General features: G+C 49.1%; 1 protein-coding gene across 1 annotated transcript in view; it reads right to left on the bottom strand.

The window, feature by feature from the left end:
- LOC132583629 (collagen alpha-1(XV) chain-like) overlaps positions 1–10,772 on the bottom strand; it is a 56,263-nt gene extending 45,491 nt beyond the window's left edge. The window contains exons 1-2 of the mRNA XM_060255248.1: positions 10,619–10,772; positions 9,392–9,507 (exon numbers count right to left, since the gene is read on the bottom strand). Coding sequence (XP_060111231.1) covers positions 9,392–9,507; positions 10,619–10,772 — 270 coding nt within the window. The remainder of the gene's footprint in view (positions 1–9,391; positions 9,508–10,618) is intronic.
- Between the last annotated feature and the right edge of the window lie 14,129 nt (positions 10,773–24,901).

The following is a 24,901-nucleotide window of genomic DNA, read 5'->3' as shown; positions in this document are numbered from 1 at the left end:
TCTCCAAGTAAGATCCAGGTGGACAGCTGTGAAAACAGCAGAACAAAGTTTGAGTCCGGGGCACCTTTAAGACCAATAAATTTTCATTCTGGACAAAGGCTTATAAATTTTCATTCACGCACAAAGGCTTATACCCAGAATATAGGGTTGCCAAGGTCAATTCAAGAAATTTCTGGGGACTATTGTGAAAGTTCTATCATGGAGTGAGATGGACAAATTAACTAGAACTTTAAGAGACTATGATTTAGATATATTCAAAAAGGAGTGGAAGAAATCCAAAGGATATATGGAGAAAGAGTGGAATGTAAAAAGTCATTGGACAATTTTTTAGTAGTAGTGAGAAAAGAAAAATATTGAACTTTGATTAGTTAGCGGTACCTTTAGTATTGAACTTAAATTTATAACTTCGGGGAAGTCAAATATTGGAGGGAGGGGGGGTTGAAATATCATATGGGTTAGTATAGATAAGATTCAATTAAGCTTTGTAACTATATGTTATTAATAAATTGTTAAAACGCAAAGAAATTTCTGGGGACTTTAGGGTGGAGCCAGGAGACTCTGGAGGTGGGGCCAGGAGACATTGGGGTGCAGCCAGAAGCAAGGCTGCCACAAGCATGATTGAACTCCAAAGGGAGTTCTGGCCATCACATTTAAAGGAACCGCATGCCTTTTAAATGTCTTCCCTCCATCGGAAATAATGAAGGATAGAGGCACCTTCTTTTGGGGCACATAGAATTGGACCCCTGGTCCAATCCTTTTGAAACTTGGAGGGTGTTTTGAAAAAAGGCAACGAATGCTATGCAGCAAATTTGGTGCCTCTACCTCAAAAAACAGCCTTCCCATAGCCCCAGATACCCGCAGATCAATTCTCCATTATTCCCTATGGGAATAAGTCTCCATAGGGAATAAAAGAGTTCCCAGCAGACATTTCCCTCCCCTCCCCCCGCTTTCTGGTGACCCTGAAGCGGGGGGAGGGCCTCCAAACTGAGGGGGAATCTCCTGCCCCCACCTGAGGATTGGCAACCCTACCAGAATAAAACTTTGTTGGTCTTAAAAAGGTGCCCCCGGGCTCAAACTTTAATCTACATGTAAGAACACAAAGGCCTTGGAGAGCATGTAACCTTCCATTTCACAGATTTGGTGAATTTACAGTTTGGACTCTTGTTAATTTATTATAGTATAAGCCCCCACCCCCCCGGTATATCTTTAACCCAAAGGACAAATAGTGCTACAGGCAGTACTCCTTGGTGTAAAGACAGGGGAGTTATAAGCACTTCTGAGAAGGGCTGAAGGTTATAGAATCCAGACAGACAGCACTGCAGCGGAGACTCAGCTATCCACATTTGTACAAGAAGTCCCCAAACAAAAATGATGCTTTCCCAAGCCTTTCAGTAGGAGACAAGCTGGGAGGGCTAATCTCTCCGTCTGCACGTTCGTTTTTATTCTACCCTTCCTCTGCGCAACTCAGGAAAGCTCACATGGTTCTCCCTGCCTCCAAAATCTGTCCTCAGGACAACCCTGAAAAGTAAGCTAGACTGAGAGTGTGTGGCTGACCCAAGGTCACCCATTGCTAAGTGGGGATTTGAACCCGGGTCTCCTGGGTCCTGCTCCAACACTCTGCAATGCAGCACTCTCTCTAAACTAAGGCGGTTGCTTTAAGAAGTCCACCCTCCAAAGCAGCCATCATAAAGTTCACCCTCCAAAGCAAGGACTTTAAAAAGTCCACCTTCCAAAGCAAACATTTTCTCCAGGGGAGCTGATCTCTGCAGTCTTGAGATGAGCTGTAATTCCAGGGGATCCCCAGCTCCCACCCGGAGGCTGGCATCCCTACCAAGTATGTGAATGTCCCTGTTTTGGAAATTTGAGAGATCTCGTTATCCTGAGATAAGGAAATCCATTGCCATTGTCATGAAGACAACATTGCAAAAATCAACAACATCACATCAGATTGACAGTAGACTCTTGATCCTTGAAAAAGCAACATGCAAAAAGGGATTCCTGGAGATTATTTATTAATTAGATTTTTATACCACTATCCCTGCAAGGCAGGCTCAGGCTGGGGTACAACCAGTTAACACATATACATAAACTTTTAAAGTTAAAATTAAGAGCTATACAATAGGGATGGCTAAACTGTGGCTCGGGAGCCACATGTGTCTCTTTCACTCATATTGTGTGCTTCTCAAAGCCCCCACTGCCCCGTTAGCCAGCTCAGAGAAGGCATGTCTTTAAATTGCTTCTCAAGCCAAGCCAGCCAGAGGTTTGGAGAATGCATTTAAAGTTGCTTTCTTTCTACCTCTCCCTCCCCTATTTTCCTTCCTTCCTTCATCTGACATTCATGTCTTGTGGCTCTCAAACATCTGACATTTATTCTATGTGGCTCTTACATTGAGCAAGTTTGGCCACCCCTGTCGTTATACAACAACAAGGCCCTGAATCCCAAGGTGCCATAATTACAGGTCTCCTAACCCGATCAGCCGGGGAGGGAGGGAGAGAGGAGAACCAGCCATAACCGGGGGTCGCTTTGTAGAAAAATAGGTGGTGGAGCTCATCCAGGGATTGTTATGCAGCTGCATCTACTATTCAATGGACAAGGTGGGGAGGAGGAGGAGGGGGAACCCCCAGAAAGGTTCAAGAGCTGTGCTCCTGTGAGCTCCTGCTGAATCTGAGGCCTGCCATACCCCAGGCCTTTAAAAGCCCAGGTCATTCTGCCACAGACAGGAACCTTGTTGTGTCTGACAAGGTCTGATTGTTGATAAGGCAGCAGAGATTGGGCATGGCAAGGGGTGGGGGGAGGGAGAAAGGGGGAGGAACACGCTTTTGCCACTGGACGGGAGAGTCAGCGTTGGGATTTTGATCCACATCTTCCACCAAGAGCACGCACAGAAATTAAACTTCACTTCCTCATTGGAGCCATGAGCTGCCAAACGAACGGGGTGGGGGTGGGGGGTGGAGTGAGATGGGAGCAGGACTGGGGGGGGGCTGTTTTGGGGGTAGAGGCACCAAATTTTCAGTATAGCATCTAGTGCCTCTCCCCAAAATACTCCCCAAGTTTCAAAAAGATTGGACCAGGGGGTCCAATTCTATGAGCCCCAAAAGAAGGTGCCCCTATCCATTATTTCCTATGGAAGGAAGGCATTGAAAAGGTGCGCCGTCCCTTTAAATGTGATGGCCAGAACTCCCTGTGGAGTTCAGTTATGCTTGTCACAGCCTTGCTCCTGGCTCCACCCCCAATGTCTCCTGGCCCCATCCCCAAAGTCTCCTGGCTCCACCCCCAAAGTCCCCAGATATTTCTTGAATTGGACTTGGCAACCCTAAGCAGGAGGGAGAGGATACAGGCTTTGGTATAGCTCTGCAGGGAGGAAGAAAAGAATGGGATGTCTTTCGAGGGGTCATGCAGACACACAGAGCTCGTAACTCCACCACTTATCCCATCACACACACCACTTGCAACCCCAAATTAATGCTCATCTGTGTCCCAGACCTGAAAACCAACCCAAAAGGTAGTTTCAGAGGGCAGCCATGCTGGCCTTGCTGGTAAAACACTCAGGTTAGAAACAGTCAGGTTAGCACCTTAGAAACCCGCAGGGCTTTCTTTGTAGAAAACCCCCAGCAGGGACTCATTTGCATATTAGGCCACACCCCCTGACATCACCATTGTTTTGCACAGGACTTTTTTGTAGGAAAAGCCCAGCAGGAACTCATTTTGTGTATTAAGTGACACCCCCGACACCCAAGTCAGCTGGATATGCATTCCTGCTAATAAAAAAAGCACTGGAAACCAGTCAGAGTTTCAGAATGTCAGCTTTCAGTTTCCTTCATCAGATACGAGTAGAATACAAGTGGGGATCTTTTATCCCTCCCACTTTCTGAGCAGGATAAAAGAACTCAGATCTCCAATTCTACTCTCCTCGTGTCTGATGAAGGGAGCTTTGTTCTCAAAAGCTGAGACCCTGAAACGTGTGTTGGTCTCTAAGGTGCAACACAACTGGACTTGAATCAAACGCAACCCTGTGCAGACTTAACTGGGAGTTACAGTCAAGTACACAGAGCATACAGCTGTAAACATCTGCAGCAATTACATTTAGCTATACTTCTCTCTCAGTTGCTTATGTATTTTGACTCTAACTAACTCTTCTTGGCAACTAACCCCCTCCCCACCCTCTCTCTATCTATATGCAAGGCTTGAGGAAGTTTGTTTCAATGTTACCTGAAGAAGTGTGTGTGCACACGAAAGCTTATACGCAGAATTAGGTTGGTCTTAAAGGTGCCACTGGACAAAACTTTGTTCCACTGTGCACCTAAGTTTTCTTTTTAAATTTCAATCAAAAAATGCAATGTGAAAGTGCTAAAGGTAGTTCCATATGTGCTGGGATTCCTAAGAGTATTGGATCCATCCAGGTGCGCAGCTGTGAAGCAGCAGAACAGAGTTTGAGTCCAGTCGCACCTTTATGGCCAACAAAGTCTAATTCTGGGTATAAGCTTTCATGAGCATGCACACTTCCTCAGACACGCAGAAATGGAATTTAACATTTCATACACACACACACACGGCTTTTTTTTGGTAGAAAAAGCCCAGCAGGAACTCATTTGCATATTAGGCCCCCTGATGCCAAGCCAGCTGAAGAAGAAGATATTGGATTTATATCCCGCCCTCCACTCCAAAGAGTCTCAGAGCGGCTCACAATCTCCTTTCCCTTCCTCCCCCACAACAGACACCCTGTGAGGTAGATGAAGATATTGGATTTATATCCCGCCCTCCACTCCGAAGAGTCTCAGAGCGGCTCACAATCTCCTTTACCTTCCTCTCCCACAACAGACACCCTGTGAGGTGGGTGGGGCTGGAGAGGGCTCTCACAGCAGCTGCCCTTTCAAGGACAACCTCTGCCAGGGCTATGGCTGACCCAAGGCCATTCCAGCAGGTGCAAGTGAAGGAGTGGGGAATCAAACCCGGTTCTCCCAGATAAGAGTCCGCACACTTAACCACTACACCAAACTGGCTCTCCCACACCAAACTGGCTAGAACTGCATTCCTGCTAAAAAAAGCCCTACACACACGTATACATACATATATATATACATACATACACATATATACATATACACACATATATGCATATATACAAACACATATATATTTATGTATGTTTGTATATGTGTGTGTGTGTGTGTGTGCGCGCGTGTGCAGATGCCTCTACATAGGCGAACAGCAAATTAGCATACAACTTAATGAAGATGTTTTGACCTATGCAAAGACTAATTAGCCAGCCTTTTCACTCAGTCTCTGCTCATTTTTCCTTACCAGTAGCCCCCATTCCACATGGCTTTTGGTCGCGCAAGTCCCATGATCCCCAGCACTGCCTTTTTGGTGGTCAAAGGAACAGCCCTCCTCCCTTTTTTACCTGCAGAAAAGCTGGTTGGACACCACTCAGGATTTTTATGCAGCGAAAAAAGCAGCGAGAACTACATTTTCATGTCCCCTCCCTCCTAGTTCTACGATGCTTTAAAATGCACACGCACCTACAGGGCTTGCACAGATAAAAGACTGCCACTTCCTGAAGTACAAATCCTGAAGTATAAATCCACACACTTATGTCACACTCTTTAACATGCACAGAAGAACCACCACTCTGGTGAATTTTAATGCACACTGGAGATTCCACCACTGGAGATTCCACCCCTTTAATGCATACAGAAAAATCTCTACTCTTTGCTGCTGTGTTCAAAATCTCCGGTGTGGATTAAAACCAGTACTTTGCCTGCAAGTATTTGGGATAGTGGGGTGGGTGGGGGGAGAGTCCATGTGTTTGCGTTTAGAATGCAAGAATTCCTTTGCTGGATCAGACCAAAGGTCGTTCTTGTCCAGTATTAGGTTCCCAGTTGTGCCCAGACAAATGCCCTCAGCCTCTTCGGTCATCAATGCAAGAGTTGTTAAAGGATAACTTTTTGCTATTATAACAAAGTTTGAGTCCGGGGGCACTTTTCAGACCAACGAAATTTAATTCTGGGTATTCTTGCACATGAAAGCTTATACCCAGAATTAAACTTTGTTGGGCTTAAAGGTGCCCCTGGACTCAAACTCTGTTCTGCTTTTTCAGAGTTCAGACCGGCACAGCTACATACCTGAATCCTTTGGGTATTATGTGATGCTTGGCTACATGCCATTAGAACACGCAAGTGCAAGGTAAGTGCACAATCAGGGGGCAGTCTCAGTGGTTGTGGGGCCCAGGCAAAACTCAAAGATGGGCCCCAGGATCACTGAGGAAGGACAGACCTACCTCTCCCCCATCTGCGCAGCTGGTTGCCCCAAGCGTGATACTTTGACTCCAGAGTCACTACGGAGCCTGAGAATGAGGCAGAGCAGGGGAATGTGGTAGGATAGTTCCACACACACACAGAGGAAGGGAGGGATGGAGAAACAGCTGACTCACTCAGCCAATCGCAGCCATGGAGCCTGCCTCATACGCCCTCCCCCACCTCCCTAACAACGATCACTTTGGGCAGGGGTGGCATGCCAGCAGGAGTTCCTTTGCATATTAGGCCACACACCCCTGATGTAGCCAATCCTCCAAGAGCTTACAAGGCTCTTTTTTTTCCGGAGGATTGGCTACATCAGGGGTGTGTGGCCTAATATGCAAAGGAGCTCCTGCTAGAATTCCACCCCTGGCTTTGGGTGACCAGGAAAGCTGGCTGAGTGAAGCCATGATCTCTCCAGCGGTGGAGCTTCAGATCAGAGGGCAGGGGCAGATTGGCTTTTAACCTCCAGGGAAACGTCCTGGTGGGCCAGTGCCCTAAAGAGCCTTTGGTGTCCAGCAGCAAGCAATGCCAATCCCCAGCAACTCTGCCAGTGCTTCACTGAACTCAGACTCTTAAATACAATAATCAGTGGCAGCTCACCAATTGCCTACTTTCACACTGCCCCCAGTTCAGGAAAGGAAGCAACAGGAAAGTCAATACCCATGGCTGATGTCTGAATTTAGTGGCCCCTGCACCATTGTCTTGGGCTGCTGTAGGCTTATTCTGGGGCTGTTTTAACTTAACACACAAGAACAGAAGAGAAGCCATGTTGGATCAGGTCAAAGGCCCATCTACTCGAACTCTCTGGGCGTTTTCGCACAGAGCTTACCCCGGAGCGACGTCCCTCTTCACCGCGCAGCGTCTGCGTGGATTTCGCACCAACTGCTCCGCAGAACCAGGAAGAGCCGTGAAGTGCCGAGCCTTTTGCGTCACAAATGTAAACCGCTAAAACTCAGTTTACGTTAGCGACGCAAAAGCCACTGCTCTTCGCGGCTCTTCCTGGTTCTGCGGAGCAGTTGGTGTGAAATCCGCGCAGACGCTGCGCGGTGAAGAGGGACGTCGCTCCGGGGGTAAGCTCTGTGCGAAAACGCCCTCTGTGTCATACAGTGGCCAAAACCCAGGTGCCATCAGGAGGTCCACCAGCAGGGCCAGAACTCCAGAAGCCCTACACTGCTGCCCCCCCCCCAAGCACCAAGAATACACAGCATCACTGCCCCAGACAGAGAGTTCCCTCTATACCCTTGTGGCTAATAGCCATTGATGGACCTCTGCTCTATATGTTTATCCAGTCCCCTCTTGAAGCTGTCTATGCTTGTAGCCACCACCTCTTCCTGCAGCAGCGAATTCCACAAGGTAATTACTCTTCCCAGTCTACTCCTGGCATGGTGGGGAAAGCTGGCCTCCAGGTGGCAGATGGGCTCAATGGCCTCCCCCACTGATGGGTTGGGGCAGTTGTCCTGGCTAAGATTGTCCCTGGGCGTGATAACAATCCCATTAACCAGCAGGTAACAGAAGCACTAGCAAAGGTGCATATCTGAGATCAAGTAGTAGAGACAGTTGCATTCTCTCTTTAGCACATATGGTCAGAAGGTGCTTGACCCATCCTTTAAAAAGTATGCAAAATGAAAGGTGACTTGCAGGTGGGAAAACAGCATGGCAGGGGGGCACTCCTGCTGTGGTCACAAACTAGGGTTGCCACGTCCCCGCTGGCCACCAGAGGGGGGATGGGGGGGTAGGGCGTCCCAATCCAGGTTGGGAAAATCCTAGAGATTTGGGGACGGAGCCTGGGGAGCACAAGGACCTCAGTGGGGTCAAATGCCATAGAGACCACCTTTCTAGGCACCCATTTGCTCCAGGGGAACTGATTTATGTCACCTGGAGATCAGGTAACTTCTGGAGATTTCCAGGCCCCACTCTGGAGGCTAGCAACCCTAATATCAAAGCAGTAAAGAGCCCAGTAGCACCTTTAAGACTAACAAATTTTGCTGTAGCATAAGCTTTTGAGAAACAAAGCTCTCTTCCTCATCTGACAATGAGAGCTGCGTTCCTTGAAAGCTTATGCTAACAAAATTTGTTAGCCTTAAAGGTGGTTCTGGACTCTTTAGTATTTTGCAGCAACAGACTAACAAAGCTAACTCCTTTGGATCTAATGTCAAAGCATATTTTGCAGCTGTTCTCAACACTGTCAATAATGTACACAGGGCTTTTGGGGATAGGAAAAATCAAGCAGGAATTCATTTGCATATTAGGCCACACTCCCTAACAGCACCATTGTTTCACACAGGGCTTAATTTGTAGAAAAGGCCCAGCAGGAACTCATTTGCATATTAGGCCACACCCCTGATGCCAAGTCAGCTGGAATTGCATTTCTGCTCAAAAAAAGTCCTGAATGTACATGCTCTTCAGAACTCAATTTGACAAACATTCTTAATGTGATGTGATTGCTTTTTTTTAAATTCAAGAATGTATGCATTATCTATAAAAACAAATCTTTTAAGAATAAACAAAAAAAGAGAGAAGTCTATTTTACCACTTTCCTCTCCATTTTAGCAGCCATGATAAATTGAGCAGGCCATGTTTGCCTCTGGGCAGGGGTGGAATTCTAGCAGGAGCTCCTTTGCATATTAGGCCACACCCACCTGATGTAGCCAATCCTCCAAGAGTTTACGAGGCTCTTTTTCGTAAGCTCTTGGAGGATTGGCTACATCAGGGATGTGTGGCCTAATATACAAAGGAGCTCCTGCTGCTAGAATTCCACCTCTGCCTCTGGGGACTGAACGGGAGTCAAGTGTCCTCTTCCAAAGACTCGAAAGATTTTGTGCATCTGAAAAAATGACTTTGGAAGAGCTCGTGCTGGAATAAAATCCTTGGGGGGCGGGGGGAGACCCCTAGACCTCAATTAGTTTTGATGCAACACAGCTGCCCCTCTGGCCTTAAAAATGCAGGATAACTCCCAGAGGAGTTTTTTGTTTGTTTGTTTCCAATATGCAAGCTTACCCAGTTATCATTACAGACCATGATGGACCAGGACGTCTGGCATCATTTCTTCTCCCTTGCCCCCACCCCAAACAATCACCACACAGCAATTACTTACTACCTCTGGGGCAGCGCGAGAGGTGGGCATCTCCTCCACAAGAGGGTCGGGGGTATTCCAAAGAGGCGGCAGGCTCAGGATCATCTTCTCTGTCGGCTGTACCACGGATGCCAGACCTAGGAAGAAGGAAGAAGAAGAAGAAGAGAGCTCTTACAGCAGCTGCCCTTTCATCGACAACTCTGTGAGAGCTATGGCTGACCCAAGACTGTTCCAGCCAGTGCTGGATTAAACCCTGTGGAGGCCCCTAGGCAGTCAAAAACTGAGGGTCCCCCCTCTGCAGCCTGCAGGCATTTCCCCAAAAGCCCCTTTGACAAAAACTGTGGGGGAGAGGCAAACTTGGCAACAACACCAGCAGCCACCGCACCAGGCAAGTTGGGCAAAGAATGACAGCTGCTCCCTGGACGACAGAGATCAGTTCCCCTGGAGAAAATGGAGGCTGGACTCTAGGGCAATATACCCTAGAGTCCTCGTCCTCCCCAAGCTCCACCCCCAATCTCTAGGAGTTTTCCAACTGGGATTTGGCAACCCTAACTCCACACACCCCACCTGTTGCCCAGGAGACCCCCTGGCAACCCTACAAGGAGCTCCAACTAACCCAAAGCCGTCTTCAGCTGCAAAGGCCCATTGGTTTTTCCATGGAGCCCTGTGTGTTATACTCCCACTAAGCTGTGGAGTCTTGTGAGCAAACATTCTACTTTGTGAGCTACTGGCATTAAAGTTGTGAGCCACTGCATCGATTAGTGTGCTCTGGGGCCGTTTTTCCTGAGCTGAGACAAAAACATGTGAGCCAGAGGCTAAAAAGCTGTGTGCTAGCTCACATTAACTCAGCTTAGAGCAGGGATGGCCAAACTGTGGCTCGGGAGCCAAATGTGGCTCTTTCACCCATATTGTGTGGCTCTTGAAGCCCCCACCACCCCCATCAGCTGCCACGGAGAAGGCATTTCTCTCTTTAAACCATTTCTCCAAGCCAAGCCAGCCAGTTGCTTGGAGAATGCATTTAAAGTTGCTCTCTTCCCCCCTCCCCCTCCTCCCCCATCTCTTTGCCTTCCTCGTGGCTCTCAAACATCTGACATTGTTCTATGTGGCTCTTCCATTACGGAAGATTGGCCACCCCTGGCTTAGAGTGAACACCGCTTGTGGGTTCTCGCAATCCCTTTTCCCTCTGGAAAGTTATGGGGGTGGGGAAGGAAGGGAGAGAAAAGGCTGGTTGCCTCCTTTTGCACCTACCTGGGGGGGATGCGGGTGTCTCACTGGTCATGGCCTCCTCTGTGCCTTCCCCGAAGAGGTCAAACCACTGAGCAGCGGTGGGGGGAGCCAGTTCTCCTAGCATCAAGAGCAGGCAGCAGCAAGCCCAAGGCCTGGCTTCTCTCAGGGCCCCCATCTCCCTTTCAGCCCTCCGAGTCCCTGGGCAGGCAGTCTTCTCCCTATCAACCTTTGGCACCTCCGAGCCGGGCTCTTTTCAGCCGGGGAATCCCGCCCACCAGATGCTCTTCCTGCCAATCAGAGGGCAACTCCTGCCTCCCCTCAGCACTGAAACAGGAGTCCAGTGGCCCGCTGAGGAAATTCAGGGCTGGCTTTCACGTGGCTTCTTTTTGGGCTGAGTGCTGAAGGGACTGCACAGAGCAGGGGTGGCCGGACTGTGGCTCTTTCGCAAATACTGCGTGGCTCTCAAAGCCCCCACTGCTCCACTGGCCAACTCGGAGAAAGTATTTCGTTTTTTAAATCTCTTCTCCAAGCCAAGCCAACTGGTGACTTGGAGAATGCTTTTAAAGATAAAGTGGCTTTCTTTACACCTCTCCCTCCCCAGCTGTTTGCTTCCCTTCCTTTTTTCCTTCCGGCTCTCAAACATCTGACATTCATGTCTTATAGCTTTCAAACATCTGACGTTTATTCTATGTGGCTCTTACGTTAAACAAGTTTGGCCACGCTTGGAAGAGAGCGATCCTCTGCTCAGACAGCGATGCTGATGCCCCCCTCTCTTGCCCGGGAAAGACTTTCCTTTTAATAACTGAAACAGGAGGCAGAACTCATGGGGATGCCAGTCTCCAGGGGGCACCGGGGATCCCCTGGAATTTACAACTCATCTCCAGAGTACAGAGATCAGTCTCTCTTGGGTTTTGGAACACAACACAAAATGCAACAGTCCTTTGTCACAGCTGCACACACAGGTTGCCAATCCCCAGGTGGGGGGCAGGGGATGCCCTGGTTTGGAGACCCTCCCCCTGCTTTAGGGTCATCAGGAAGCAGGGGGGGGAGGGAAACATCTGCTGGGCACTCCATTATTCCTGCATCTGCCTGGGAAACTGTGCTGCCAGTCAAATGTCTCAGGTGTGAATATTAACTGTATTTTATTGCAATCATGGTATGCACCATGTCCTGTGAGCCGCCCTGAGCCTGCCTCGGCGGGGAGGGCGGGATATAAATAAAAATTTATTATTATTATTATTATTATTATTATTATTATATTATTATTATTATTATTACATTTGTCATGTCTGGTATTCACCTGTCACATGTTTTGCTACAGGAGAAACACTGGTTTGTCCCTGTATTAACCCCTGCCATCAAGGTGTGCAGCCCTGCAGCAAAAAAGGAAGCATCACTATTCCAGCTAGGGTTGCCAACTTCCAGGTGGTGGCTGGAGATCACCAAGGGTGGAATTCTAGCAGGAGCCCCTTTGCATATCAGGCCACACACCCCTGATGTAGCCAATCCTCCAAGAGCTTACAAAAAAAAGAGCCTTGTAACCTCTTGGAGGATTGGCTACATCAGGTGGGTGTGGCCTAATATGCAAAGGAGCTCCTGCTAGAATTCCACCTCTGGAGGTCATCCAGAATTGCAACTGGTCTCCAGATGACAAAGCTCAGCTTCCCTGGAGAAAATGGCTGCTTTGGAGAGTGGACTCTAGGGCATTGGATCCTTCTGAGGCCCCTCCTCTCCCCAAACCCCACCGTCTCTAGGCTCCACCCCTAAAATCTCCAGGCATTTCCCAACCTGGAGCTGGCATCCTGTACTTCAAGCTGGGGACGTACGGGGTTGGGGGGTTTTTTTGGTAGCAGGAGCTCCTTTGCATATTAGGACTCACACCCCTGATGTAGGCAATCCTCCAAGAGCTCACAAGGCTCTTCGTACAGGGCCTACTGTAAACTCCGTGGAGGAGTGGCTACATCAGGGGTGTGTGGCCTAATATGCAGAGCAGTTACTGCTACAAAAAAAAGCCCTGAGTCTCACAAAAGCTCAAAACACTCTGCTATCTTTGTGGGGAGGGGGAAAGAACGAAGGGGGACTGGAATGAACTTACAGCAAAACATCTGAAAGTTAGGGCTGGGAAGGCGGGGGGGGGGGGGGCGCAGGGGGCAGAATGAATCTTTCGGCAAGGCTGCCGGAGCACCATCAACATGGGAGAGGGACTCTACACAGCTCTGGACCTCCGTCTACAAGTCTGCTACCTGCTAGACAAGCTACAGACTAAACAGTATGTCCAGACGTCAGTGGGCGATAAGGTCTTTGTGGAGTGAGGGGTACCTGTTTGGGTTTGGAAAGCAGATCAAGGCTACCTTGAGACATGGCTGGAGGGACACGATTCCCTGTCTGTTGCGGGGGGGGGGGGAGGGTTCTGTGGGGGGACCCTTCCAAGAACCAGCTAAAGACGATGATTTTTTTCCATGCCAGCCAATGCACGAGTCATTAGGCACATGACAAAAAGCACATTCGTCATAGGAGGAAGAGGAACACTCCGCATTTATAGAGTGTTTTCAGCACTGAAAGCATTTGCATTGCACAGTCATAATCCTTACGACACCCCTGTAAAGAAGGCAAGTTACTATCACCCCGATTTTGCAGAGAGTTCTCTAATGCTGCCTAGTGCGTACTTGGCCTGAGCTGGGATTTGAAAGAGCAACTTCCTGGATCACAGCTCATTCTCTTAACCGCTATGCCATGCCAATTGTTGTTCATCTCTTTCTTTATATACATGTTTTATTTAAATAGATACATTTAAACAAAAGACATGGGCTTTTTTACAGGCTTATATCAAAGACACCCATGCAGCTTTACATAATCATTTTTCTCATTCCAGAAAATGTACCAGCAAAGTTCTGGACTCTTATCAACTGTGATGTTTACATTTATAAACATGGGTTTGGACACTCCTTAGTTATTTCTATATTGTAACGTGCAGTTAGGTAATATTCTAGCATTCCTTTCCCTTTCCCTTTTTACCCCAACCTTTCCTTCTTTTTACTGCAAGCTTAATAAAAGCTACTTAAACAAGAGAGTAGGGTTGCCAACCTCCAGGCGACACCTGGAGATCTCCTGACGTTACAGTTGATTTCCAGATGGCCGAGATCAGCTTCCCTAGGAGAAAATGGCTGCTTTGGAGGGTGGACGTTGTGGCCTTATACCCAGCAGAAGTCCCTCCCTTCCCCAAACCCCGTCCTCCTCAGGCTCCACCCCCAAAATCTCCACATACTTCTCGACCCAGAGTTGACAACTCTATCGGCAGACTTGCGGAGGCCACTTCAAGGCAGGAACTGCCTGCCAATCAGGAGCCCCACCGGGTAAAGCCTGGACCACTCTCCTGAAACTTGAGGCAGACACCGCAGTATCCTCGATGGAGCTACACGTGGCAGGTTAACCGGCCATCTCAAGTCACTGAGTATTCCTGCTTTGGCCTGCTCTTCTACAGAAGGTCCTCCAAAGTTCTGGACAGGCTCATAGCTACAGTGGGGGCCCCCGAATCCTGCCCCCACCACTTTAGCTAGGGTTGCCAATCCCCAGGTGGGGGCAGGGGATCCCCCGGTTTGGAGGCCCTCCCCCCGGTTCAGGGTCGTCAGAAAGCAGGGGGAGGGGAGGGAAATGTCTTCTGGGAACTCTGTTATTCCCTATGGAGATTTATTCCACGGGTATCTGGGGCTCTGGGGGGCTGTTTTTTGGGGTAGAGGCACCATATTTTCAGTATAGCATCTAGTGCCTCTCCCCAAAATACCCCCCCAAGTTTCAAAAAGATTGGACCAGGGGGTCCAATTCTATGAGCCCAAAAAGAAGGTGCCCCTATCCTTCATTATTTCCTAAGGAAGGAAGGCATTGAAAAGGTGTGCCGTCCCTTTAAATGTGATGGCCAGAACTCCCTTTGGAGTTCAATTATCCTTGTCACAGCCTTGATCTTGGCTCCACCCCAATGTCTCCTGGCTCCACCCCCAAAGTCCCCAGATATTTCTTGAATTGGACTTGGCAACCCTAACTTTAGCACAAATGCAAGGCTCCTGGCCCCACCACTCCACACCCCCGTCAGCCTCCTTGGCTTTCCCCAGCACCACAGCCCTTTCCTTCCCCACTGCCAGCCCAATGGTCCAATGGATGTGGCCCCAGCCATCCAACATCGCCCATCACCACGCCATCGTCCCACCACCCCTGGCCTTCTCTGCGCACTGATCAGCCCGACAGGAGTTCCCCATCTATGCAATGGCTCCAAGGGGCACAAGCAGGTGTTGAATTCGGCAGGAGCTCACAGGAGCGCAGCTCCTGAACCTTTCTGAGGTTTCCCCCTCTTGCTCCCCACCTACCTTGTCCACTGAATAGTAGGTTCAGCTGCATAAATCCCTGGATTAGGAGAGCAGGCAGCCAGCCAGCCAGCTACCAGGGGCTTTGCCATACTCCCAGCAGCCCTCATCAACCCCTGGAGAAGCCCACACCACCCTTTCTCCACTTCTTTTATGATTTTTGGGTGGTGGGTGGCTTGAGGGCCTTTTGACTGGGAGGTGGCTTGATGGCCTTTTGACTGCGGGGGCCAGTCAAGGAGAGCCCCAGGTGAGCGAGGCCTGCTTGAGCTGGCTGGATCTCTAGCCAGCCCAAGCGGACCTCAATCACCCGGGGCTCTCCTTTCTTGTGTGAAGTTGCTTTTGGCTGGTGTGTGTGTGGGGGTGGCATATGCTAATGAGCTCCACCACCTATTTTTCTACAAAATGACCCCTGGGCACAAGATAACCCACACTTCTTGCAACTGAGAGGAAAACAATTCCCTGTTCAATAGCAGCAGTTGATGGACATTTAGGCGGGGGGGGGGAGAAGCAACTGAGGGGGGAATGAAGATTGTAAAAAAAATGGAGGGGGGGGGAAGAGAAGAGGAAGAGGAGCCAAGTTTGTACATAGAAATATTTACCAGGTCTTGCTTGCATGCATCAAAAGACTAAAACCTCACATCCATTTTTTTAAGTGCAAATTAAATCGATCAACCAATCGATCTATTCACCCAACAACCAGTACAAGTGCAAAATGGTGCTGTTTTCTTACTCAGTGGGGGCCCTCTGCCCCCCAAACAAAAACCGGGGCTATGAATTTGAAATCTTGGCTATGGCCCTGATGGATCACATTCTTTGCACCCTTGTGTGTGTGTGGGGGGGGGGGGGTGGCATTTGCTAATATCACATTCTTTTGCACTCCTCAATAGCTTTTCAAGATAGAGTTTCCAGGTCTGTGTGGGGAAATACCTAGAGATTTTTGGGGTGAAGCCTGAGGAGGAGAGGAACTTCATGTGATCTGGTGCCACAGAGTCCACTCTCCAAAGCAGCCATTTTCTCCAGGGGAACCGATCTCTATCGCTTGGAGATCAACTGTAATTGTAGATCTCCAGGTGCCAACGGTAGGTTGGCAACCCTATTTCCATATGGGGGCAGAGCCAGAACTTTATCTGTCTCTGAAATGAAAATCTTCCCCTTGTTTGCCAAGAATGCAGACATTCTATGTCTCTGATTGGTTTGCCACTGAAGTAGAACTGAGAAACACCATCTGGGGGGATGGAGGAAAACAGGGAATTTGGCCAGGTACATTTTGTCCTGTGCTTCAGTACTTAGGAAACTTCGAAGCTACACGGACCTTCCTTGGGAGCCAGGGTATGGCTGGTTTCCATACCAGGGTATGGTAGAAGCAGGAAACCAGCCAGGGAGGCAGTGGGGCCCTTGGATGACCAAGGGGTCAAAGGATTACTGAAAGAGGATAGGGAAATGGCTGAGAAGCTGAATGCATTTTTTGCCTCAGTCTTCACTGTGGAAGATGAGAAGTGTTTGCCCACTCCAAAACCACTAATTTTGGAACAGGTGTTGAAAGACCTGAGTCAAATTGAGGTGACAAGAGAGGAAGTCCTACAATGAATTAAAAACTAATAAGTCACCAGGTCCGTATGGCATACATCCAAGAGTTCTGAAAGAACTCAAAGGTGAACTTGTGGATCTCCTGACAAAAATCTGTAATCTTTCATTGAAATCTGCCTCTGTTCCTGAGGACTGGAAGGTAGCAAATGTCACCCCCATCTTTAAAAAGGGTTCCAGAGGAAAAATTACAGGCCAGTCAATCTGACTCCAATACTGGGAAAGTTGGTAGAAACCATTATCAAGGACAGAATGAGCAGGCACATTGATGAACACAAATTATTGAGGAAGACTCAGCATGGGTTCTGTAAGGGAAGATCTTGCCTCACTAACCTGTTACAGTTCTTTGAGGGGGTGAACAAACATGTGGACAAAGGGGACCCAATAGATGTTGTTTACCTTGACTTCCAGAAAGCTTTTGATAAAGTTCCTCATCAAAGGCTCCTTAGTAAGCTCGAGAGTCATGGAGTAAAAGGACAGGTCCTCTTGTGAATCAAAAACTGGCTAATTAATAGGAAACAGAGAGTGAGTATAAATGGGCAGTCTTCACAGTGGAGGACGGTAAGCAGTGGGGTGCCTCAGGGCTCAGTACTGGGTCCCATGCTCTTTAACTTGTTCATTAATGATCTGGAGTTGGGAGTAAGCAGTGAAGCGGCCAGGTTTGCAGATGACACTAAATTGTTCAGGGTGGTGAGAACCAGAAAGGATTGTGAGGCACTCCAAAGGGATCTGTTGAGGCTGGGTGAGTGGGTGTCAACATGGCAGATGAGGTTCAATGTGGCCAAGTGCAAAGTAATGCACATTGGGGCCAAGAATCCCAGCTACAAATACAAGTTGATGGGTTGTGAACTGGTGGAGACTGACCAAGAGAGAGATCTTGGGGTCATGGTAGATAACTCACTGAAAATGTCAAGACAGTGTGCGATTGCAATAAAAAAGGCCAACGCCATGCTGGGAATTATTAGGAAGGAAATTTAAAACAAATCAGCCAGTATCATAATGCCTCTGTATAAATCGATGGTGCGGTCTCATTTGGAATACTGTGTACAATTCTGATCACTGCACCTCAGAAAGGATATTATAGCATTGGAAAAAGTGCAGAAAAAGGCAACTAAAATGATTAAAGGTTTGGAACACTTTCCCTATGAAGAAAGGTTAAAACGCTTGGGGCTCTTTAGCTTGGAGAAATGTCGACTGCAGGGTGACATGACAGAGTTTACAAGATTGTGCATGGGATGGAGAAAGTAGAGAAAGAAGTCCTTTTCTCCCTTTCTCACAATACAAGAACTTGTGGGCATTCAGTGAAATTGCTGAGCAGCCAGGTTAAAACGGATAAAAGGAAGTACTTCTTCACCCAAAGGGTGATTAACATGTGGAATTCACTGCCACAGGAGGTGGTGGCCGCTACAAGCATAGTCAGCTTTAAGAGGGGATTGGATAAAAATATGGAGCAGAGGTAGGTGTGTGTGTGTGTATGTATACACATACACACACACAGTCACACATACATATATTGGCCACTGTGTGACACAGAGTGTTGGACTGGATGGGCCATTGGCCTGATCCAACATGGCTTCTCTTATGTTCTTATGAAGATGCGTAGCACACATGGCACAGCAAGCCATGAATAGAATTTGGCCTCAGCTATTTACTGCACCCATGCATTTCCTTTTTCATGTTTTCCCTTCTTCAGTGCTGCCCTCTTCTGAAATATTTTGGAAGTGCACCTTTTGGAATTAAAAAGTTTTGAGTCCCACAGGCAGGGATGGTGGCTCAGTGGTAGAGCATCTGTTAGGTAAGCAGAAGGTCCCAGGTTCAATCCCTGGCATCTCCAACTAAAAAAGGGGTCCAGCCAAGCCCCGTGGCGCAGAGTGGTAAAGCTGCAGTACTGCAGTCGGAGCCCTCTGCTCATGACCTGAGTTTGATCCCAGCGGAAGCTGGTTCAGGTGGCCGGCTCAGGTTGACTCAGCCTTCCATCCTTCTGAGGTCAGTAAAAAGAGTCCGCAGCTTGCTGGGGGGGAAGTGTGGGTGACTGGGGAAGGCAATGGCAAATCACTCCGTAAAAAGTCTGCTGTGAAAATGTTGTGAAAGCGACGTCACCCCAGAGTCGAAAACAACTGGTGCTTGCACAGGGGACTACTTTTTTTTTTTTTTTAATGTACTGCACCCATGCATTCCCCTTTTCATGTTTTCCCTTCTTCAGTGCTGCCCTCTTCTGAAATATTTTGAAAGTGCACCTTTTGGAGTGAAAAGGTTTTGAGTCCCACAGGCAGGGACGGTGGCTCAGTGGCAGAGCATCTGCTTGGTAAGCAGGAGGTCCCAGGTTCAGTCCTCGGCATCTCCAACTAAAAAAAGGGTCCAGGCAAGTTAGGTGTGAAAAATCTCAGCTGGAGACCCTGGAGAGCTGCTGCCAGTCTGAGTAGAGAAGACTGACTCGGATGGACCCAGGGTCTGACTCAGTAGAAGGCAGCTTCATAGGTTCATGTAAGCACCCAGAGACTGACAATCCTAGGACCAAGGTGCCTGAGCCCCAGATGGGAGTGGGCACAAGCGGCCGCAGCCTTCTTGTCTCCCACTGTACTGGGAGGGTGGGGCTGTGGACAATTAGCCTCCCCCAGGGCAAGGCTTGGAGCAGAGACCCATCGGCTGACAAGCTCAAAACTCCAAAGCCTCAGAGCCCAAGCCACGGATTACAACCCAGAGCTGCTAATGGATGTATAGAGCAGAGGTGGCCAGACTGTGGCTTGGGAGCCACATGTTTTATTTATTTTATTACATTTGTATCCCACCCTCCCCTGACGGACTCGGGGTGGCCAACAACAGTCAAAACAACATAGTGCTAAAATAAAATCACAATAAAATGACGAAAAAACATTTCATACAGTTTTACACAGTTTAGAACGTTCCATTCGGTTTCAGTTTCGTTCGTGGCTCAGATTGGAAATGTCGCCTTCTCTTCTTGCAAGGACAGGGGGAGTCCATCATTTTACCCAGGGGTGGCCAAACTGTGGCTCGGGAGCCACATGTGGCTCTTTCAAACATATTGTGTGGCTCCTGAAGCCCCCATTGCCCCATCAGCCGGCTTGGAGAAGGCATTTGTCTCTTTAAATCACTTATTCAAGCCAAGCCAGCCAACAGCTTGGACAATGCATTTAAAGTTAAAGTTGCTTTCTTTCCACTTTTCACCCTTCCTTCCCTCCATCTATTTTCCTTCCTTCCTTCCTTCCTTGAAGTTTTCAAACATCTGACATTTGTATCTTGCAGCTCTCATACATTTGACATTTAGTCTATGTGGCTCATACATTAAGCAAGTTTGGCCACCCCAAGGTTACACGGATAAGGAATGGGGAGAATCTGGATTCACATTCCAACCCTGGAGCTCCATCTTCACATACAAAGTCCTTGTGTTTGTTGGGAAACAGTGCAAGGCCTTTATATTACAGCTGCAACTGGAGTTTCCTCCCCTCCCAGATGGACATGCCAACTGCCTCCTCCTAGGGATGCCAGCCTCCAGGTGGGACCTGGGGATCCCCTGGGATTTTAGCTCATCTCCAGACTAAGGCGATCAGTTCCCTTGGAGAAGATGGATACTTTAGAACAGGGGTCCCCAACCCCTGGTCTGCGGAGCAGTAGTGGTCCGTGGCCTGTTAGCAACCAGGCCGTGGAGCAAGGCAGAGGCACTGCACTGCCCCTTTCACCCACCCAGGACCCTGGGTGGACAGAAGAGGCAGTGCGACCTTGTTCCAAAGCACCACCTCTTTCATCCACCCGGGTCCCAGGCGAGTGGAAGGGGCAGCATGGCAGCGACCTTCACCTAAAAGGTAAAGGTAGTTCTCTGTGCAAGCACCCATCGTTTCCAACTCTGGGGTGACGTTGCATCATGACGTTTTCACGGCAGACTTTTTTACGGGGTGGTTTGCCACTGCCTTCCCGTCATCTACACCAGGGGTCCTCAAACTTTTTAAATAGGGGGCCAGTTCACTGTCCCTCAGACTGTTGGAGGGCCGGACTGTTGTGGTGGCTGCCGTTACTGTACAAGGCCGCGGGCCGTCAGTTCTCCGTCTTCTGCATCTCTCTCCCTTCCCCACACCACACACCCCAGCCTGGGAACTCACCTCGCCTCGGTATCACCTCACACTCTGTCTCTGCCGCCTCACCCAGCGCCGGAAGTGTGCGTTGCTAACGCGAGTTTAGGTCAAACGTCACTTCCGGTCTGATTTTGCCATAACCCGGCGGGCCGCATAAACGTCCTCAGCGGGCCGTAGTTTGAGGACCCCTGATCTACACTTTTCCTCCTCATTTTACCGACCTCGGAGGGATGGAAGGCTGAGTCAACCTTGAGCCGGCTACCTGAACCCAGCTTCGGCCGGGATCAAACTCAGGTTGTGAGCAGAGCTTGGACTGCAGTACTGCAGCTTTACCACGCTGTGCCACGGGACCTTCACCTACCCCTCATTTAAAGATCCCCCCCATGGAGGGCAGGGATGGGGCATGGGCGAGGGGGCAGCCCGGGGCAGCAAAAACCCCAGCACCCTCCCACTGGTCCGTGGAAAAATTGTCTTCTACGAAACTGGTCCCTGGTGCCAAAAAGGTTGGGAGCCACTGCTTTAGAGGGCAGACTCCATGGGATCGTACCCCACTGATGTCATTGTCCTCCCTAGGCTTCATCCCCAAATCTCTAGGATTTTCCCAACCTGGGAAATCCTTACCTCCTACCCCTTCCGGCGGTCAGCAAGGCTCTGACAACCCTAGTGTGGGCCCACAATAGGAAAAGGAGGATTGGCTTCAGTCCCCTCCTCAAGCCGTGCTGTTTTTCTCACACCTGCAAATCACCCCGTGGGGCTGTGTTCTTGGCTCCCTTGTAAACACCAATGTGACCGACACAGCTAAATGTCCAGTTTCAGAACTTCTAAGCCAGTCGCTTTTTCTCAGCCAAACCTCCCTTACGGGGTGAGGCCCCAGTGGAGACCAGCCCTCCAAACTGTCCTGAATTCCTTGAAGATGGGATTTTTTTTGGGGGGGGGGAGGTAATTCAAGGAGATAAATACGTTTGGTGGGATTCTAGGTCATTCGGCTTTCCACACCCAAGAAACATCCTTTGCACCCACAAGAGGGCACCATGCCTGAAGATTTTGAAAGTTTGGCAGTACGTCCCTGTAGGCACCAGAAAGCATGAAAAGGAGATAGCGGGGCTGTTGCGGAGCTCCCTGACTCAAGGTGGCCTATCCAGCCTGGTCCAAGCAAGGAATGGAGCAGGCCTTGAATTCAGCAGGAGCTCACAGGAGCACAGCTCCTGAACCTTCCAATGCCCCCCTCCTCATAACCATCTACCTTGTCCGTTGAATAGTAGGTGCAGCTGTATAACAATCCCTGGATCAGGAGAGCGGGCAGGCAGCCAGCCACCAGGAGCTTCGCCACACCCTCAGCAGCCCTCATGAACCCCTGGAGAAGCCCATGCCACCCTTTCTCCACTTCTTATGTGATTTCGGCTTGCTGGCCTTTGGACTGGGGGGTGGTGGCCGAGGAGAGCCCCAGGCGAGTGAGGCCTGCTTGGACTGACTGGATCTTTAGTCAGCCCAAGCAGGCCTCGCTTGCCTGGGGCTCTCCTCGGCCACCACCCCCCAGTCCAAAGGCCAGCAAGCCAAAATCACATAAGGCTCTCCTTTCTTGCATCGGGTTACTTTTGGCTGGTGGGGGAGTGGCATATGCTAATGAGTTATACTAATGAGCTCCACCACCTATTTTTCTACAAAACGACCCCTGGAAAGGAGTATGGGGAAATACCACAGGAGGGATTTTTTCCCCCTCCCCACCCCCATTAAAGAAACAAAACAAGCAAGGAAATAGGATAGCATACTATGGGTTAGAAACACACACATCTATGGTTGCCAGCTCCCTCTTGGGAACTACCTGGAGATTGGGGGGAGGGTGGCTGGGGAGGAACTTCAGTGGGGTACAACGCTATACAGTCTGGCCTCCAAAGCAGCTGTTTTCTCCATCTGGGGATGTGCTATAATTCCAGAAGGCCTATAGCTCTTTCCTGGAGAGTGGGAACCCTGAGAAACACACTGAATTGAGGCGTTACAAGGGAAACGGTCAGTCCAGTTACTGTAAGGGTGTCTGGATTCTATGTGCATTTGTGTGTGTACTGATTGTTATGTCTATTTAATACCCAGGGAAAGGTTCTAACCAAGGCCTTTTTTTGGTAGAAAAAGCCCAGCGGGAACTCATTTGCATATTAGGCCACACCCCTGACACCAAGCCAGATGGAACTGTGTCCCTGTGCATTCCTGCTAAAAAAAAAAGTCTTGTCACTAAGTGACCAGATTATTCTGCAGGCTTGAACAATTCAGTAATATGTTGCTTGCTACAACTTCCCAACTTTGCCTCAGATCAGACTAGTGTGACAGGAGAAAAAACACAAGGGCTTCATAGGGGAAGTCACTTTGTATGCCTGAATGATTCTGTACTGATTTGACTGATGCAGGTTTTCCAGTTAGCCTGTGCATGGGACACGTCAATGCTCTGAACTGGGAGTGATTACAGCATTCCAGATTCAGAGACGCAGAAGAATCGCCCGCCCTCAAAAGGGGAGGCCTGTTTGTATCTCTGCATGAATCACTGGCTTCTCTCCAATCAGGAAGCATGTCCAGAACAGGAACTCATGCAGGGAGATGGGTTTCCTCTGCATGGAGATTATTCTTAATCGTTCACACTCTAAAACAGGGGTCCTCAAACTTTTTAAATAGGGGGGCAGTTCACTGTCCCTCAGACTGTTGGAGGGCCGGACTGTTGTGGTGGCTGCCGTTACTGTACAAGGCCGCGGGCCGTCAGTTCTCCGTCTTCTGCATCTCTCTCCCTTCCCCACACCACACACCCCGGCCTGGGAACTCACCTCACCTCGGTATCGCCTCACACTCTGTCTCTGCCGCCTCAGCCCAGTGCCGGAAGTGTGCATTGCTAACGCGAGTTTAGGTCAAACGTCACTTCCGGTCTGATTTTGCCATAACCCGGCGGGCCGCATAAACGTCCTCAGCGGGCCGCATCTGGCCCGCGGGCCGTAGTTTGAGGACCCCTGCTCTAAAAGCAACCCTTTTCAGATGTTAAATCTGAAGCATATCTTTAGTTTTAATTCGGAGGGGGGGGAGTGTGGGAAGCTCTGATTTATTTAGGGCAAATTCACAGGTAGAGGTTTGTGATGGCTCTTATATGAAATGAAAGCATGACAGCATCTACACAAATTCACTGTCTCACATAGACGTTCACATCACTTGGCAGCAACTCCTTTTCCCATGAAGGCTTGCAAGGGACAGAGAAGATTTCAAGGACCTCCCTCCCTCCCCCTCTGGGCTTCATTCTTCCAAACCACCCCCTTCTAAACTTGTTTTCTCTTTTTAAAAAAGCCGGGGCTTTTTGTTTTTTGTTTTTTTGTTTTTTTGTTTTTTTTTAGCAGGAACGCACAGGAATGCAATTCTGGCTGGCTTGGTATCAGGGGGTGTGGCCTAATATGCAAATCAGTTCTTGCTGGGCTTTTCTGTGCAAAAAATGCGTTGTGAAACAATGGTGCCATCGGGAGGTGTGGCCTAATATGCAAATGGGTTCCTGCTGGGCTTCTTCTACAGAAAAAGTCCTGAAAAAGGCTATTGAGATTTTATTGACTGCAACATATATACCATTTTCCCACACAGCTTACCTCGGAGTGACGTCCCTCTTCATGGCGCAGCGTCTGCTCGGATTTCCCACCATCTGCTCCGCGGAAGCAGGAAGTGCCGGAGCTTCTGCGTTGCAAATGTAAATCTCTAAAACCCAGTTTACATTAGCGACGCAAAAGACGCGGCTCTTCCTGCTTCTGCGGAGCAGATGGTGGGAAATCCGAGCAGACGCTGCGCCGTGAAGAGGGACGTCACTCCGAGGTAAGTTGTGTGGGAAAACGGTAATAATGAGGTCTTGTGCTTTGATGAGCCCCATCTCCAATTAAACCCTGAACAGATTTTGGAGCAGCAGCTGCCCTGCCTTGCTATGATTTAAAAATGGGCTTCATAAGTGCTTTCCTCATCAATATTCAAATCACATGTGATATAGAAACATGTCCTACCTTTGCAGGACCTTTTTTTTTTTTTCTTGCAGAAGAAGCCCAGTAGGAGCTCATCTTCATATTAGGCCACACCCCCTGACATCACCACCATTTCACACGGGGCTTTTTTTGTAGAAAAAGCCCAGTGGGAACTCATTTGCATATTAGGCCACACCCCCTGATGCCAAGCCAGCCAGAACTGCGTTCATCTTTGTCATCCAACATGAGCTCTTTTCAGAGGGGAGGGGCTGTGGATCAGTGGCAGAGTCTCTGCTTCACATACAGAAGGCC

The sequence above is a fragment of the Heteronotia binoei genome, chromosome 15, assembly GCF_032191835.1.
Source record: "Heteronotia binoei isolate CCM8104 ecotype False Entrance Well chromosome 15, APGP_CSIRO_Hbin_v1, whole genome shotgun sequence".
Classification (NCBI taxonomy): Eukaryota; Metazoa; Chordata; class Lepidosauria; order Squamata; family Gekkonidae; genus Heteronotia; species Heteronotia binoei.
This window is presented reverse-complemented; position numbering and strand designations above follow the sequence as displayed.